Source organism: Nicotiana attenuata, unplaced genomic scaffold (assembly GCF_001879085.1).
Source record: "Nicotiana attenuata strain UT unplaced genomic scaffold, NIATTr2, whole genome shotgun sequence".
Lineage (NCBI taxonomy): Eukaryota > Viridiplantae > Streptophyta > Magnoliopsida > Solanales > Solanaceae > Nicotiana > Nicotiana attenuata.
In genome coordinates, this window is record NW_017670867.1 from 366,836 (window position 1) to 386,236 (window position 19,401).

Consider the following 19,401-nt stretch of genomic DNA (forward strand, 5'->3'; position numbering starts at 1 on the left):
ATATATCTTTATTCTTTGTGTGGAGATGTTGTCTAGATACATTAATTACCAAGTAGATATTCGCAATTGGGACCCTATTGCTACAGGAAGGAAAAACCCTCATTTTTCGCACCTGTTTTTCGCGGATGACCTAACATTAATGGCTAAAGCAAACAATAAATCACGCCAAACCATAAAAATGGGTCTAGACTATTTTTGTAGCCTATGAGGACAACGTATAAACGCTACAAAATCAAAAATCATATTCTCAAACAACTGCTCGCCAAACACGATTAAGGATATCACCAACAACTTAGGAGTTAAGAAGAGTGAATCATTTGGTACTTATTTAGGATTCCCCATCCTAAACAAAAATCCAAGACTTGCGGACTACCACTTCATAATAGATAAAATGACGGCAAAACTGGCATCCTGGGAAACTAGATTTATTAACATTGCGGGAAGAACTACACTAGCCCAATCTTGCTTGAATTCAATCCCAAACCACTATATGTAATATACCCTTCTTTAAAAAAAAACCTTGATAAACATTGATAAAGTCCAAAGAGACTTTATATAGGACACTACTACAGAAAAGAAAAAGCTCCATCTAATCAAATGGTCTACCTTATGCCAACAAAAGTCTAATGGGGGCCTAGGTGTTCGTAATGCTAGTGCAAAAATATTTGCCTCTTAATTGGCTTAGCGTGAGACTTCTCACTAACGCAACAACCCCATGGGTAAAGCTTATCATCACCTTATATGGCACTAGTACAACCAAGAATACATACTCTTTTATTTGGAAAAATATTCTAAAAGGATGGGAGATTTGCTTAAAAGGCATTACTTGGTCACCTCACTATCAATCCAACAATAATATTTGGCAAATCAATTGGATACCCAATACAAAAAGCCTTAGAAGCTCCATTGAGGGCCCTCTCTCAATTACAATAATATTTGTTTGTAATGTACTAGCAAGCCTGGGTAATCAATGTGTCCTAAGCGACATGGGGTATGACTGTAATGTCTTAAACACTACGTAGTATTAATATAAATATTTCTGTTTGCTCAAAAGAAAAAGACTTCGCTCTTGTTTGGCCACCATGAGTTTTTTTTCAAAAAAAATTGAAAACATGTTTTGATTGTAAAAAGTGATTAGTTTTTGAAGATGAATTTTTCAAGTTTCAAAAAGTTGTATCAACTAGTTTTCATGGGGGTTTGGACATAAGAATAGTATAATTCGAAAAAAAAATTGAAATATTGATGCAATGCGGCCAGATGAAGAAGACTGCCGCCTATTAAAATAAAGGGGAATAAATGATGAAGACTAAAAAAATGATTTAAGGGGGAATTGTCCAAGGAGAACCCACCCCAAAAGATTTATTTTCAAGTGAAAATGGTATTTGAAAATTAAAGTTATGTTTGGACATGAATACAATTTTGGGTTGTTTTTAAATTTTTATCAGTGATTGAAGTTGAAAAACAACTTCTTGGAGTTTTTTAAATTTTCAAAAAATTCTAAAATTCATCTTCTAGTGAAAATTAAGAATTTTATAGCCAAACACTAATTTTAAAAAAAAGTGAAAGTTTTTTGGAAAAAGGTGAAATTTTTTTATGGCCAAGCGGGCCCATTCATGTTTTTAAAAATTTCTACTCGTAAAACTTCAACTTTTTTTCAAATAAAATACATGTCCCAATACAATTTTATGTTTCAAAAATTATTTTTCATCTCATCTTCAAAAATTCTTTTTTGTTTTTTAAAAAAATTTCAACCAAATCTATATTCAAACGCTAGCTTATATTAGACAATAATTTCAAGTAATCAATAATTTCAAATTCATAAAATTATAACAGAAATGTACGATTTTATGAAAAAAATTATTTTATTATAAATATAAAAGATCAAGGAAGATGAATTACATAATTTGATCACTTGGCAAAAGATAAATGGCTAAATTTTGGTCCCATTAATAGTCAACTCACCTGTCCGAAAATGACATTCCTCCTTTCTTTTCCTAACTTTTGCTTTGGACACTTCGAAAAAGTGTCTTTGGCCGGTTATGGCCGCTCTAATCTTTGATTATAACTAGAAAGAAAAATAAATAATAAAACCTCTAGCTCTACAGATATCAATTTCTTCTTTTTCTTGAAAAACAAAACCCCCACAAAAAAAAAAAAAAAAAAAAAACACACACACACACACACAAAAAAACCAAAACAGGTTCAAAGTCTCACCTTTGAGTACATTTTCCAACAATTTTCAGTTTCATTGAATCTCAAGATACTATTTTTTATTTTTATTTTTTAAAGAGTTCCCTGTTGGAAGAACCCTACCTTAAGAAAACTCCAAAAAACAGATTAAAAATCTCAGCTTTTAGATCTTTCAACAGTTTTCACTTTCACTTCCAACACAAAAAAATAGAACAAGGAAGAGGAGAATAGAAAAAAAATGTCATTTATTTTAGGAGTTGTGATTGGTATTACATTTGGACTTGCTATAATAATTGCTTTTGTTAAATCAGAAAATGCAAGATCTAAATACCGTACTGAACTGGTAAGTCAACTAAAGTCTTTTTGCTATTTTTACTTCAAAGTTTGGATTTTTAGTACATTTTCATTTTTGGGGTGTCTTTTTTTGTTGTATTTATGTGTTTTTTTTGGTTGAATTGTGAAGGCTAGTGGAATTGCTGCATTTGCTAGAATGACAGTGGATGATTCAAGAAAGATCTTCACACCAGAACAACATCCTTCTTGGGTTGTTTTCTCCAATCAGCAAAAGGTGAAATCTTTAGCTTCTCTTTAGGGTGTGTTTGGTAGGATGGAAGTCTTTTTTTGGGGAAAAACATTATTGAACAAGTGGGGTTAGTGTGTATGGAGACCTTATTCCTACCCTGGGAGGCAGAGAGGCTGTTTCCAAAAAGACCCTCGGCCCGAGAGGATGAAAAAAACAATAGAAACAAGCAATAATCAACACCAAAGGCTAGGAAAAAATGATACCAATAATGTAAGAACCAGAAAAATAGATGGAAGAAAACTATAGCAATAGCAATAGCGACAAGCAGAAAGATACTAGGAAACCGAAGCGGAAGATAGTAAGAGAACAACCCTTCCCAAAATTACTTTTTTTTATTGAAGATTGATAATAATATGCAAATCTGATAGTGTTTTGGTGGTTTTGAGTAGTAAAGATTGATGATAATGTTTAGGTGTCGGTTAAAGTAGAGATATGAAGTTAAGAGTTGAGATAATTAGCAAAAGCTGAAGTCTTTAATTATCTTTAGGTTGCGCTTTGTACGACGGAAGTCATTTTTCAGAAATCCACAAAATTATTTATTTTCCGAAAAAAATTTGGTGTTTGGTTGGAAAAGTGAAAATTTTTCTGGTAAGAAACATTTATTGAAGATTGAGTTAGCAAATTGGATAGTGCTTTGATGAAAATATTTGAGTAGTGAAGATTGATAATAATGTGTAGTCGTGTAGATGTTGAGATAATCTCCCCCCGTCCCCCCTCCCTTTTAGTGGAAATATTTTCCCTAGAAAATATTTTTTGGCAAATTTTCGGAAAATATTGTCTGTCATACCGAACACACCATTAATGTCATTTATTTTGGGGCGCATAGTGACCATAAGAAGATTGAGATAAAATTCGGGCATTGTGGTTCGGATTGTGGTCTGTGGTTACTAGACCGTCCCTTTGTGGACTATGTTTAATGTCTATCTGTAATACGTGTGATTTAGAAGGGGAGCCTTGGCGTAACTAGTAAAGTTGCTACTGTGACAAGGAGGTCACGGGTTCAAGCTGTGGAAGCAGCCTCTTGCAGAAATGCAGGGTAAGACTGCGTACAATAGACCCTTGTGGTCCGGCCCTTCCTCGGACCCCGCGCATAGCGGGAGCTTAGTGCTTAGTGCATCGTGCTGCCCTATAATACATGTGATTTAGTTTGTTGTGTGGAAATAAAGTGACCTTTTCAATTTTGTTCTTACAGTTGAAGTGGCTTAATTCTCATCTTGAAAAGATCTGGCCATATGTGGATGAGGTTAGATTCAATGTTTATATATAGTTTATTTTCCACTCTATTGGGATTCTGCAATTTTCTATTTTTTTCTTTTCTAATTTCTGATTGTTGGAACTTCTTTGTTGCTAATTGAGTTGGTGTGGTTATATGGTAATTCAGGCAGCATCAGAACTGGTAAAGTCAAATGTGGAGCCAGTTTTGGAGCAATATAGGCCTGTGATTTTGGCGTCGTTAAAATTTTCAAAATTCACTCTTGGTACAGTTGCTCCTCAATTCACAGGTTAGATGATGGCTGTCATAACATGCCTCAGGTGTCTCAACTCATTCCAGCGTTTTAGCTTTATCTATTTGTGTGTATATGTGTGTGGTTGGTAATTACTTATTCATTTAATTTCACCGACTTTTGCAAATGGACGCGTAGATTGGGTGTCTGTTGATTGCCTTCTGCTAGATCATATACATGGAATCATTGTTACTAAAAGTTATGATCACAAGAAATTGGTCATGGTATAGGAGAAGAAGCAACTGGTAAAGTTGTTGGCATGTGACCAGGAGGTCACAGGTTCGAGCCGTAGACATAGCCTCTTGCAGAAATGTAGGGTAAGGCTGCGTACAATAGACCCTTGTGATCCGGCCCTTCCCCGGACCCCGCGCATAGCGGGAGCTTAGTGCACCGGGCTGCCCTTTTTATAGGAGAAGAAGCAAAATATTTATGTTATGTGGTCCCTTTCTTCCAAAACATTTGTCCTTTGTTCTTTTTGTTTTACTTCCTCTTACCTGATTTGTTCGTTCTACCAACCTTTATTATCTTCCCAAAAGTTTTGATCATGTCCTTTGTTTCTTTAACTATTCAAAGCTCTTGCATATTGTACTACTTAAAAGTTTTAGGAGTCACTTATACATATGAACGAATTTATCGGTCCCTAGTTCTTTTTACCATGCGTATGTTTGAAGTATATTAGCATCTCCCTGCCATTTTTAACCTCCTTGAGAAGTCAAAATGTGGCAAATAAGTTGAGATTGGCAGGGGTATAATAGGCATCCGAACCTCATAGAGCTATTGTGGTGACGTCGTTTCTAGTGTCAGTTTACTCCTTAATAAAAGAAACTGCTTGTGAGGATAAATCACGTGATATTTAACAAATGCTTGATCTCATATTGATGTTTCATTGCAGGGATTTCTATTATTGAAGATGGAAGTGAGGGTGGTATTACCATGGAATTAGAGATGCAATGGGATGGGAACCCAAGCATAATACTCGATATCAAGACTTATGTTGGTGTAGCATTACCAGTGCAGGTAATTAGTTGCACCTCAGAGCTGTGCCGCATGCTTTAACTGCTCCACATGATATGGTCCTAATTTCTGCTGAGATGCAAATTTTATTGTTTTTCTCCGCGAATTACTCAAATTGAAGGACACATTGGAATTGGTTGATGGAGCAAACAATTGTTTTAGCTTAAGTAGTCTGTATTTATGCCTTACAGTTGCAGGTTATCCCATATGATTTGCATGGACATGCTCATGCTTATGTGTTTTTTTACTTGGACTGAACACGACATGAAATGTTAATGTCATTATATTCCCTGCAATACTTCCTTAATATTGATCTAAATGAGTTGCTCGCTTTAAGAGTGAAGAAAGAAGATACTAGTAATATATACATCTTACTGTTTTGTTTCATTTTCCCTTCGTGAATACTATTTTCCCCCAAAAGTATCAAGTATCTTCATGAAAGCTGGATCCTTTTGTCCGATGTCGACCACTTTTTTCTGCCAGTGTAATATGCCAACTCAATTTGTTATAGCTACTAGCTACAGAAGCAACTATGGTATTATCTTGATGTAATTTGTTGTCTTTTTAATTTGTCCACGAGCGTCATGTTAAGAGCTTTGATGTAACTTCAAATATGTGCTTTCTCATTGTTCTGTTTTGCTGTCAAGGCACTAAAGAGTCTTCTCAACTATCTGTGTAAACCTTCTACTCTTGTATTTTGCAATGAATAGTTTCTTGTATATTCTACTTTTTCCATGACTCTATCATGGAAAAATAGCCATTACTTTTTCCGACTACTTGTCCCTTTTAACACCGTCACTAATTTATCCATGCAAGTTTCTATTTTAGTTCCTGAAATATTTGCATCATGCTATGTTCTAACTTTTATGAAAATGATTTTAACTTTGTGATTATTGATCTGTTTTCATTTAGGTGAAAAACATTGGGTTTACTGGTATTTTTAGGCTGATCTTCAGGCCACTTGTTGATGAGTTTCCTTGCTTTGGAGCTGTATGTTACTCTCTGAGGCAGAAGGTGTTGTATAAACTTTCTTTTTTTTATCTTTCATTTGCATGTGTATCACTTTGTGCACATATACTATGTTGCTCGGATTCTCCAAAAATATTGCCGGGTGCGTGTCGGATCCTCCAAAAGTAGTGTATTTTTGGAGGATTTTGACACGGGTGCGGCATTATTTTGGAGAGTCTGCTCAACATGGCACATACATGTGCAGAAATCAACTTAAGCATGTTATTGATACTTATCCTTAAACAATTTAAGCATGGTGTTGATACTTAAAATAAAAAAATTTAAGCATGTTATTTACACAATCCCGAATTAATATTAAGGCCTTTTCTTTTATTTTGAATTAAAAATAGATTCTGAGTGATTGAGTATTAATCGGTCAACAATTCAAGGATTTGTCACATGTCTATTAAAATTTGGATGTTGATATTCAAGATAATTCAAGTATGTATCTTGCTACACAACATTCCAATATGCATCTTATGTGTGTACACAAAAGGCGGTCAGGATTTACATTCAGTGGGTGCTGATCATTGCACCCACTACTCTTTTGTGGCAACGGGTGTGAACTTAATATAAATATACATTCATAAAAAAATTCTCAACTACTTATATAATTCAAGCAAGACCAGAGGGAGCAGGCTCAGCTACTATCTTAGTTCTACATTGCCCGTGTCTGTGCAAATGGCACTTACTCTCGCCGGGACAAGACTACCCACGTGCATATCTCACACCTAAAATCTAAAGGAAAAATGACAAATAAATTTCTTTGCTTGCAGAAAAAGCTGGATTTTACGCTTAAAGTAATTGGTGGTGACATGACAGCAATTCCTGGCCTTTCTGATGCAATTGAGGTTTGGTCAAACTTTAACACTTAATCTGTTTCTCATGTTTCCATGGTAAACATTCTATTTTGTCATGCACTTGCCTAAATCTTCTGTATTTCGATATTGATAACGGTATTTACTTGAAATGGCAAACAGAAGTAGCTATAATACATTCACGAGAAGCAAAGAGTGTTGACTGTTGGGTGAAAACTTTCAAATAACAGTTCTTTTGTGTCTCGATGCATTCTATAAGACTACTAATTCGAGAAAAGAGAGGAACAACGGATTTGCTGCTTTGAGTTGTTTGCATGAACTTGAACTTTTTTATGCAATCAAAAAATGGAATGCTTAACAAATGTTAGTTATAATTTACTACACTAAGTGTACTAAGATGAACTTTTTTCTCCAGGGAACCATCCGGGACGCTATTGAAGACTCTATCACATGGCCGGTTCGAAAAGTTATTCCCATTTTACCTGGGGATTATAGGTATTGATATTAACAATGGATTCTTTGAACAATCTCAGTTTCACCACCTAATTTTGTCTTTGCGCTGCCTTCCCAATTTTTGGTCCAATCAAACACATTTAGCTTCTCATTGAACCTCAGAAGGACCTTTCCAAATATAAGATTTCCAAAGACAGAATTTTGGATTAAGTTTTGGAGAGTTGTTCCCTCGACTTGTTTCGGACTTCCATCCATTTTGCATTGAGCTAGAAAAGTCAAAACGTTATCTCATGCAATGTCGTAATTATCTCATGTTTTGATTGGAGCTGTAAAATCCTTATTGACATTCTATTTTCTCGTACCAGTGACCTTGAACTGAAGCCTACTGGAGTATTGGAGGTGAAACTTATTCAAGCAAAGGAGTTAACAAATAAAGACCTCATTGGAAAATCTGATCCTTTCGCTGTATTATACGTACGCCCTATACGAGATAGAATGAAGAAGAGCAAAATAATTGTAAGTTATTCATCCTTTTCCCTGGAAAAGTTTCTTTAATTTATTGATAAAAGTTAGGATTAAAGTAAATAATGTTCTTTTTCAGAACAACGATTTGAACCCAATCTGGAATGAGCATTTTGAGTTTGTAGTTGAAGATCCACTGACACAACACTTGGTGGTAAAAATCTACGACGATGAAGGTCTTCAGTCAGCTGAACTACTTGGATGTGCTCATATCCGTTTGAATGAGCTTGAGCCTGGTAAAGTAAAGGATATTTGGTTAAAGCTAGTGAAAGATTTGGAGATTCAGAGAGACCAGAAAAATAGGGGCCAGGTGACGACTGCAACTCCCTTTACTTTCCTTGGCCACGTTTCGATAGATTCTGCAGTAGCTGGAAATATACGTACATAGCACTCGGAAATCTGATGGAAATATATGTGCAAAAAATCCAAATACTGGAATAGTGATATTTTCAGCAACAACTAAATTAAACAGCATTTTACTGTTCAAAATGAGTGGCACCGATACTGCTGCTAATAATTGATATGGTCTCGATTGCCGTTCTTTAGTCCTATGTAGGAAAATTATGGGCAGTGATTTACTTTCCCTTATGGCGCCGGACCTCATCAAAACTCTATATATTCTCGATCGCCATTTCTTTAGTCCTATGTAGGAAAATATATTTCTCTTGATATTTTGAGCAGAACACCTACAATAGTCTGTGTGCTCTCCGTTTGAACTCTTCTCATTATCTTTGGTTAGGTGCACTTGGAGCTATTGTATTGCCCCATTGGCATGAAGAATGGGTTAACTAACCCTTTTTCTCAGACTGAGACAATGACTTCATTAGAGAGGGTTCTTAAAAGTGGGGTAGAAGGAAAAGAAAGTAGTCCAAATGGAGGTGAAATCAGCAAAAGAAGGGAAGTAATAGTACGAGGGGTACTTTCTGTTACAGTGATATCAGCTGATGACCTGCCCCCAGCTGATATAGGGGGGAAGGCTGACCCCTACGCCGTGCTGATTATGAAGAAGGCTCAAATCAAGAACAAAACCAGGGTATCCTTTCTTCTTCTTATTTAATTGTTGACTTCTCAGTAAATTCAGTAAATAATTTCTTTCCTTCTTTGGTAAGTAGGAAAAGAAATAATCCTCATTTTTGGATCTAGATTTTTAACTTTCCTCTTGTCCTCCACCTAATATTCAAGGGTGGATGTAGCGTTATAGATATGGGTTCATTAGAACCCAGTAGCTTTGGTTCGGACCCTTGTGTTAAAAGAATACACTAGATAAGTACAAAATCGATTTCGTACCCATTAAATCAAATGAATTGTGGTAGAATCCCGATCTTGAAGAACTCATCAAAAATATAGAAACCCGAACTCGAACCCATAAGGTTCAAATCCTGGATCTGCCTCTGCTAACATTTAGTCTATGGAAACCACGTATTATCCTTGTTTAGTGTAATTTGTCTTGATACTCATCATTCATAACTAGATATAGTGCTGAATGTTACTTACAACAACTACACCGTAATTCAAAGCAAGTTGGGGTCAGCTACATGACTGTCCATGTCGCAATATTTGAGCTTATATGATGTGAATTATCCTTGTTTAGTGCAATTTGGCTTGATACTCATTATCCATAGCATGATATAGTGCTGAATCTTACTTACAACAACTATACCGTAATCCAAAAGAAGTTGGGGTAAGCTATATGAATCTTCACTGTCCATGTCACAACATCTGAGCACATCTAACGTTTATTTATCCTTGTTTAGAGTAACTTGCCTTGATACTCTTCATTCATAACTAGATATAATGCTAATTATCACTTGCCAAAAAATATATATAATGCTGATTATCTGTTTTCCTTAGGTCGTAAATGAAAGTCTAAATCCAGTTTGGAATCAGACTTTTGACTTTGTTGTTGAGGACGGATTACATGATATGCTAATTGTGGAAGTCTGGGACCATGACACATTTGGAAAGGTAAGAGTATCTGTCCTTTAATAAAATATATGTTTACCCAATGACAATTGTTGTCCGCTTGTCCTCGTGCAAAATTATCGTTATGGACTTGTTTAACACCTGTAGTATCTTTCCAGATACCAACTTTTGAAAGCCTTCCATTTGCTTCTCTTTGAGGGAAGTTTGATTTTTTCAGAATGTATCCTAATATTTGGCATAATTCTTCTTCTGATGATCTATTCAACCTCTGATAAAAAAGGATATACCTTGGTTATATTTCATCTCTTCAACAAGTTTAGTAATGACCATAGCGGCCCTATTGTTCCGATGGAGAGAAGAACCAATGATTAGCTTTTCAGAAAAATTCCAAACGAACAATTTCATTGTTGTGATGTTTTCTTTAGCTGAAGTAACTCACTATGTGAGCGCTTTACTAAAACTTTGAATTGGTAAAATTGACCCTTTGTTTCTTTGTGGTTTTCTCTTTTTCATTTATGGTTTCAATGGTGCTTCGATAAGTAGTCATTAGTTTGTACGATCTCCCTTAGCATGTGAACTGCTTAGAACATTAAGGTTACGGTAAATATAACTGCAAAAGGAGTTCCATGTAGGAAGATATATAAAAACCAATGCGATAAATCAAGATGCAAGATGATATTTTTAAGGGCTCTTTCCTTTTCTTTTTTCTTATGCGTAAACTTTGGAGAGTACCATTTTTGTATCTTATTTCTTGACTGTTATACTGATTCATTTCCAATTCTTACAACTTCTTCACAGGATTTCATGGGAAAATGCATACTGACTTTAACCAGGGTTCTAATGGAAGGTGAATATAAAGACACTTTCGAACTATCCGAGTCTAAATCAGGGAAACTGAACTTGCATCTCAAATGGAACCCACAGCCATTATATAGAGACTCCCAATGATGAACATCAAACTTCAGTTTTTATTCTTGGTAGTTTTATACAGGGAGTAAAGTTTCTTTGATTCCGATATTGATTGGAAAAGACTACGTAGAATCGAATATTTTCTGTACATGATTTGATTAAAGCAGAAGAGAGATAATGTAAAGTTGTGAAACTTCTAAAGAGAAACTGAAGTTGAAGCTGGACAAGAATAAAATGGAGTAATATTTCAAGTAAAGTACATGTGGAATGAAATGCTCAGCCTCTTGATATTGATTATGTACTGCTACTACCTATTTTACTTTCTGTTCATTGAAAGCCACTTATATCACATAGCAACAAGAGTACTAAGGTTTTTGGATTTGTAATTAGGTGCAGAAGTTGATTTTGACATTAGGATATGTTGAAAAGTAACATTCTTGCCGCGGACTTTGGTTCAATGGTAAAAGCACAAGCTCTGACATGTGAGTTAGTTGCACGTCACGAGTTCGAACTTTATTGTAGATAAGAGCCAAGTGGAGAAGACTAGAGGGGTGTGTCATCATCCACCGAGTTTTAAACTGTGTGCCAACTTGGCCTCGGAGATTTCTCGGTTATAGTTAAAATGGTAATAGTATCATTTAGTGAGTTCATTTATGAGAATGGCCTCTAAAGCTTCAAGAAGAAATTTTGTTGGTGTCTTTTTAGTACCTTCCGAGTCTTTCTCTCCATAGTTAAATGATCTCCATAGTTTGAAGTATTTACTTGGTTAACATGGAATTGGGTGTCATTTTCCTGGGGTTGGTTATATGCAACAACAATTATTTCTCAATCTCAACAAGTTGGGGTTTGTTATACGAATTCTCACTGACCATGTTTCTCAACTTAAATTCATCTCAGGCTAACATTCTAAGTACGAAATAACAAATGAATGAATTAATGAAGTGAATGCGTTGTGAATTAAGCAACAACAGCATAATATCAGAATATAGCTTTTTCAAACTGAAATGATGCAATGAACAGCACAAACTCAAATTTTTTATTTTGAACGATCCATATTCAGACCCCGTTTGTGAGAAATCACTGAGCTTGTTGTTGTTGTTGTTATTGTAATGATCCATATTCAGTATGCTCCAGAAATTTGTTTCATAATTGTGCAGTTGAAGCCCTGTTTAAAATGACTGAATGGAGATGATTTTTGTTCAACTTTCTCCTGTGATGATTGCTTCCCCTGCATGAGCATAAGTTGCTTCAGTTTAATTTTTATATACTAACAGTATAAAAGTTCACTTAAAAGGCGACTACAGGTAACCGTCCATAATAAGTGGGATTAGTTCTTGGAAAATAAGATATATTACCTGTTGCAACATGTTAAAATACACTAAAGGACTATCCGGTGCAGAAAGCATCTTGCTCTCACGCAGGGTCTGGAGAAGAGAGGGGTGTGATGTAGACAGCCTACCCTGATTCAAGCATCAGTGGCTGATTCCACGGCTCAAACCCGTGACCTATAGGTCAACGGAGACAACTTGACCGTTGCTCCAAGTCTCCCCTTCCAAGTTAAAATACACTAAAAGGGCAGTCCGGTGCACTAAGCTCCCGCTATGCGCGGGGTTCGGAGAAGAACCGGACTACAAGGGTCTATTGTATGTAGCCTTACCCTACATTTCTGTAAGAGGCTGTTTCCACGGCTCGAACCCGTGACGTCCTGGTCACATGACAACAACGTTACCAGTTATGCCAAGGCTCCCCTTCCATGTTAAAATACATTGATAGCATAAAAATTCTTTATACTGTCAGTCTATATAAGTTAATTCCACATTGCTTGTTCAGATCAAGGCGAACTAGAATAAGCTGATTGATCAAGTAGAAGGGTGGATTAGCAAACATACTTAAACGTCAAACAGCATTACATATAAAGACTGAAGTATACACAGTAGAAGAATATGAGAAATGTGGAAGTGAAACAAGCTGTTAAGCTAGAATCATACTGACATATCTACATGAACGAGTCGATTTTAATGAGAAAGAGATCATACTGACCAGTACTGGTTATGTAACACGAACGAGTCAATTTTAACTTTCTTTCCGTCGTCATTTCTGTTCCAATGGTATAATGCATGTGTTCTGTTCTTAATCTCTAGCGTCGAATGACCATAACTGGCTTCGCGGAATGCAGAATAATCTGGTTGAGGATCTCTAAATCTGCACAGATAAACAAATGAATATATAGTTTCAGAACAAGTTAAGAAGTTAAAAGATGTTGAAAACATAAGTAAAATAATCAATCCACACAGTATAAACTTACCTTGAAGCAAGACCTTCTTGATTTCCTCCATCACCAACTGTTATGTACACGGGAGCTGCTTTATCTGGTACGGGATAAGGATCACCACTCGAGACATTATAGTGTATATTTGACACGCGATACTGAAAAAATAGAAGCCATTTAGCAAATCTTAACATAATTATCACAAGGCGGAAAAGTTGAATATCGCACCAAGCAGTGGCGGAGCCACATGTAATTGACACCCCTTCATCGGAAAGCTAACTGTGTAGCCAGGTAATTTTATTCTTATGTATATATACACTATATATTGACCCCCTTGGCTTATTTACGGCTTTACTTCTTTATATTTTGACCCCTCTTAGTGAAAATCCTGGCTCCGCCACTGGTACTAAGACAAGATAGTAAAGTGAAACTGAATTCTATCAAACTAATTCCTATTTACAAGTCAGTAGTGGTCTCTTTCTTCTGGGGGAAAAATGCAGATCTGTATCACATTTTTCTATTTTATTTTCTTTGTCCTGAGAAAAGAAGCAATGCCAGTATGATGAAATGAAGCGACTTACTGATCGTTCGTAGGCATGGACATGGCCGGCAAAGATTACATCAACTTTGTGTTCAACGAACCATCCTTCGAATACGGATCTCATACTTTCACCCTCCATAAAATGGGCTACATTAGTGTTGTAGATAGGAACATGCATAAGAACTATAAGCCAAGGAGTCTTCTCTCTGTCCACATTCTTTAATTCCTCTCTCAGCCACTTCCATTGTGGTGTATATTTTACTGCATGATTAGAGACATAAAAGACTAAGTAACTAAATGATAAAAGTACAGCTTGGTGCACAAAGCATCGCGCATTCACGTAGGGTTCGAGAAAGGGCCGCATCCTAAGGGGTATGATGTAGACAGCCTATCCTGACGCAAGCATCAGTGGCTGATTTCACGGCTTGAACCCATGACCTATAGGTCACATTGAGACAACTTCACCGTTACTTCAAGGCTCCCCTTACAAAGAGAAATACATACATGAAATGATGCTTACTCCCACAGCCAAAAAGAACAAGAAACATTTTTCCATCTCTATACAACAAAAATAACAAAACCAGTATAATCCCACAAGTAGGGGTTGGGAAGGGTGGTGTGTTCGCAGACCTTACCCCTACCTTCGAGAAGGTAGAGAGGTTGTTTCCGGTAGACCCTCGACTTAGGAAAATCAAGAATCAAGACAATGAAACGTTGTTGCTTCGCTTTAAGAAAATCAAGAATCAAGACAATGAAACGGGACATACCGAAAGGAGAATAGGTTGATAGCACAATTATGTGAGCAGATGCCCTCCTGATGGAATACCAAAGTGGGCTACTGCTTTTTGAAGCTTGATAAGGTGTAGGATATCTGTACAGATATGACTTGAATGGAGTTACTTCCCCCTGTGTATAATGGAAAAAAAAAACAGTCAATTTTTAAACATTGTAGGAATGAGGCATAAGCACTTGACATGTTTGAATCAGACATGAATAAGGAAGAATTGGTCTCAAGTAGAATATAGCAGGAAACAACATTATCTTAAACATCTGAACTTGAGCTGTGTTGCAGAACTTTACCATATACGGCATATATTCTATCTCATGATTTCCGGCTGACCAAATCCAAGGTTGATATGCTGCACTTTGTTCAACAAAGCGGCCCCATGTATCCCAACGGACACCGACATCATGATACTTATATCTGTCCGCGTAAGAGAGATCTCCTACAAATAGTACGCTCTTCGCTCCACTATCCATGTAATGCTGAAGCGTTGAAAGAGAGTTATATGTTTGTCCTAGATCACCTGAGGAAAGAACAATGCATTGAACACTGAAGAGTTGCTTCATTGGATTGTTGAATTCTTATTGTCATAACTACTAGTAATCTTTCAGACTGCCATGTTGAATAACTCTAACAATACAACAACAACAAACCCAGTGAGTTCCCACAAGTGGGGTATGGGAAGGATAGTGTGTACGTAGACCTTATACTCCTACCCTGGACGGTAGAGAGGCTGTTTCCGATGACCCTCAGCTAAAGATAATATAAACATCATAATGCGGTAAAGTTCAACAATCTTTCAGAAAGCGGCTAAGGGTAACAAAATATAAACTACTTACCTATGATGCCAAATTTGTAAGAAGCATCTGGATCAACCTTTGGAGGAGTTTCAAACCAAAACTTTCGAGCAGAGTCACCATCTCCAATTTCATAGTAATACTTCGTGTCATACTGAAACGAAGGTAAAACTAATCTGTCAATCCAGATAGAAAATGGAGGATAGCATTTAAGACATCAGGGAACATTAGTGTCATGAAACTTTATATGCTATTATCAATATCCAAAACATTAATCAACCTATTGTTCTTAATCCGTGTGGCAAGTCAACTTAATCTCATAAAATTGAAGAGGAAAAATATTTAAAAAAACTAAGAAAAGTGATCAAACTACCAACTTACAGCAATGAAATACTTCCAAGCAGCAAATTTAGTGGTACTTGTGTGTTTGTTGAAGGTATATGAGAAAAAAACTCAACTATATACTTTTTGCTAATATAGTTGTGTGATGTATAAAAAAGGGCAGCCCGGTGCACAAGCATCCCGCGTTCACACAGGACCCGGGGAAGGGCCGCACCGCAAGGGTATGATGTAGACAGTCTATCCTACTGCAAGCACTAGTGGCTGCTTCCACCGCTCGAACCCATGACCAATAGGTCACATGGAGACATTTGTGTGATGTATATGACCCTTAAATGAAGAGATGACATCGTGATTCTTTCGTCTTCCAAAACTATAAAAACGAGAATTCTAATTACCTCAAGGCCATCAAGAAAGCACTGATGTATATAGCCAGACGTGTAGTTGTAAAATGTGTAGTTTGTTACTGATCCCTCAGCTGTAAACGCATATTTTTCCTCAGATAATCCGTAACGTACTTGACTAGGCCCCGGTTTATCAGGCGTAATCCACGAAACTAGGACTGACTTCCCTTCATAGTCGCCCTGTGTTATATGCACCTATAGTAGAATGAAGTTATTAGCATTTTAGAACTTTAGCATGAAAAAACCTGCACTTTATCTACAGTAGTCACAAAGCGAAAATGGCATTCTAGCTTGTCATGATCTTTGAATATATGAGCTGAAACAGTAAATTGCGCTCGAAGATTATGAGTGTAGTCGATATTTTACAATTTATTTTTTCATCATGTAATTTCTCATTCTATTATATAGTGGTTATAGGCAACTTTGCAATTTGAAGATCAAATATGTAATACTACTTGACTTTGAAATTATTCTACCTAAAAGCTATGCTGCGCGGATGCTTCAAAAATGCCGCTACCTAAAAGCTATGCTGCGCGGATGCTTCAAAAATGCCGCCAGGTGTTTGTTGGATCCTTCAAAAGTTCGGCAACATTTTGGAGGATCCGAGCAACATAGCCTACAAATCTGTCTTAATACTTCAAGGGGTTCAAATTTCAATAAAAATTCTATACCGTTACCAATTATGTTTCATTGTAAACAACAACAACAACAACAACCCAGTGGAATCCCATACTCGTGGGGTCTGGGAAGAGTAGTGTGTACGCAGACCTTACCCCTACCCCTACCCCTACCCTGGGTAGGTAGAGAGGCTGTTTTCGATAGACCCTCGGCTCAAAGAAAAGAAAAGGAAATCATGCTACTCGAATTGAATTATCTCGAGTTCCTGAACCGGTTACAAGAACATTACACTAATTCACAGATATTTTCTTATGAAAGATCAAATGAACAAAGTTAAGGTAACTTACTTGCTGTGGAGCGTTATAACCCTTAGGAACTGCAAAAACCTCATTGTCAAGAGGAATATCCACAGATGGCCATTCATTACGAATAAATGAACTCGTTATACCAGCATTCCCATTGTCTATCAATGTCAAAAAGACGGACAACGAAAAGAAGAGATGAAGCAACATTGACTCCTCTCAAGTCTCAAGTAACAAGATTTCAGTAACACCAATTGATGAATTCACTGCATCAAGAAAGAACCAATATTATTGTAGTAATTAGAAACAGAAGTTTGGATAAAGAAATGATAGCTGCATATGTCAAAGAATGCGTTTTGTTTCCATTTTAGAAGAAAACTCCAGTTTTCATGAACATATTACTAAAAGAGTTTAACTTATACAATAATCTTACTGTGTAAAACTTTCTACACTATCAGGATACATAAAATATATTTAAAGGCAGGGGCGGACCTATGCTATATCGAGAGGCGTCACCGACATCCGTAAAGTTATGTATACAGGTATATGTTCTTAGATAATAGGTAGTGGGCAACTTATATACAAAATAGATTTTGGTTGAATCTAAAAGTGCACCCGCAACCTTCAAATCCTGGATTCACCTGTAATTTGCAGGTAATTATCGATAAAAAGTGGGATTTTTGTATTCTTGAAAATAAGACAAGTTACCTACTTCAAGAGGTAAAAGTGATATAATAGTGTAAAAATACTTTATACCGTCGGTGGATGTAAGTCAAACTCAAACTCAAACTCATGAAAACATGCATCATACCACATAAATGAATGTGGAGTTTAAGTTTATACACTGACAATATCAAACATATTTACAGAATCAGGTTACTTTACAAGATAATTGCAAGAAATTTTTTATGATAAACATTAATCGATAACCTGATAAAAATGATAGTTAATCTACTAGTATATACTCTATTAGACTTCAGTGTAGTGTAATATATCTTTAGCAATCAACAATAACAACAATCCAATGGAATCCCGCGATGGGGTCTGGGGTACGCAGACCTTACCCCTACTCCGGCGAAGAATCGTTAGCAATCAATGTTTATAATTTAAATCCTAATTGGTTGTGCATTAGAAGAATAAGAAAGTGATAATAGGAAGAATACCTGGAAATTAGGCTGAAACCACTAGAGAGTGAAATATTATTGGCAAGTTGTAGCTGTGTGGAGTTGTTGGTATTAGCATTCAGTGTATTGCTTGTTTGATGACTAAAGTGTTGAGTATAAGTAATAAATGATGAGTAGGAGACGTAAAAATAGCAACAGGAAATGGCGCAAGATTGGATCCAAGATATGTTGTCTCAGTCAATATATATTTAATTATGGTTAAAATAGCACGATCTAGCTAGTGTTTGCCAAGTCATTGAAAATAGCCACTATTTACTGGAGTTCGGTGCACCTGTGTATGAACTTCCAGCATATTATGCTGGATTGGTATACTTTGTTGGCTCCAACATAATATACCGGAGACAGGAACACCGGTGCTCCAAACTCCAGTATATTATGCTGGATCAGTATATTATGCTGGATCAGTATATTATACTGGAACTCCAGTATATTAGACTTAATATACTGGAACTCCAGTACATTATGCTGGAGTATTTTTTCGGATTTTAAATAGTGTTTTCGTTCAGATTTATCTTTACATGAAAAGTGACGATTACCTTTGAAACTGGCTATTTTTAAATGATCACTTATAAATCTGACTATTTTTGAATTTCTCCCTTATTCATGGGACTGTAGTTATGGGTTTGTTTTATTATTATGATAAATAGAGTGATGAGGATGTCAGAACACTCTTCCATGTGGCTTGGGAAGTTTTTTTTTTCTTTGTTAATTTTGTATTTTAATTTTTTTATATTAAAATCATTTCGCGTATGTTAAGAGATTCAATACTTTATATATAAAGTAATAAAAATTCGTTGTATTACACTGGTACAATTTTCTGAAGAATGGAATTTGGTTAAAGCTCTTGCGTCCACTTAGCTTCACCCTTAATCGTAGTGATTGTATCAGCTTGCGATAGAATAAATTATCTAAAAAAATTTATCTCTTTAATTTGAACCTTGCTATCCTTGAATGTAAAGCAAGTTTAGTGGGAAGTTTCCTAACGTGGTTACTTCACTGAAGTACTCTGGCAATCCATTATTTTTTTCTTTTAAGAAACTATTTGTAATACTTCCTCCGTCTCATTTTATATGAAACTGTTTGATTTGGTATGAAATTTGAAAAAGAAATTAAAATTTTAACATTTATGATCTAAAATAAACCTTAAATAATGTGTGGCTATAAAATCTCATTAAATGTAAAATGAAAAGTTTAAAGTTAAATTAATTTTAAAAATTAAAAAAGATGTCATTTTTTTT

General features: G+C 35.9%; 2 protein-coding genes across 4 annotated transcripts; one reads left to right on the top strand and one right to left on the bottom strand.

The window, feature by feature from the left end:
• The first annotated feature begins 1,968 nt into the window (after positions 1 to 1,968).
• On the top strand, positions 1,969 to 11,224 carry LOC109244046 (synaptotagmin-5-like). Its single transcript, XM_019411074.1, has 13 exons — positions 1,969 to 2,533; positions 2,654 to 2,758; positions 3,966 to 4,016; positions 4,155 to 4,275; positions 5,171 to 5,295; positions 6,205 to 6,306; positions 7,077 to 7,151; positions 7,534 to 7,613; positions 7,937 to 8,087; positions 8,173 to 8,403; positions 8,833 to 9,126; positions 9,945 to 10,058; positions 10,815 to 11,224. The coding sequence occupies exons 1-13, from the start codon at positions 2,429 to 2,431 to the stop codon at positions 10,962 to 10,964; spliced, it is 1,704 nt and encodes a 567-aa protein (XP_019266619.1). The 5' UTR covers positions 1,969 to 2,428; the 3' UTR covers positions 10,965 to 11,224.
• Positions 11,225 to 11,790: 566 nt separating this feature from the next.
• LOC109244047 (bifunctional purple acid phosphatase 26-like) lies at positions 11,791 to 18,258 on the bottom strand. Of its 3 annotated transcripts, none has more exons than XM_019411075.1 (10): positions 18,143 to 18,258; positions 17,025 to 17,245; positions 16,054 to 16,254; positions 15,359 to 15,470; positions 14,816 to 15,042; positions 14,503 to 14,641; positions 13,776 to 13,996; positions 13,231 to 13,352; positions 12,966 to 13,127; positions 11,791 to 12,153 (listed from the first exon to the last, which is right to left on the bottom strand). In XM_019411075.1, exons 2-10 carry the CDS (start codon positions 17,187 to 17,189, stop codon positions 12,069 to 12,071), a joined length of 1,434 nt encoding a protein of 477 aa, XP_019266620.1. In that variant the 5' UTR covers positions 17,190 to 17,245; positions 18,143 to 18,258; the 3' UTR covers positions 11,791 to 12,068. The 3 variants fall into 3 exon arrangements, with proteins under 3 accessions (XP_019266620.1, XP_019266621.1, XP_019266622.1); XM_019411076.1 differs by lacking the exon at positions 18,143 to 18,258 and adding an exon at positions 18,044 to 18,136; XM_019411077.1 differs by lacking the exon at positions 18,143 to 18,258 and adding an exon at positions 17,910 to 17,990.
• Positions 18,259 to 19,401: the final 1,143 nt, after the last annotated feature.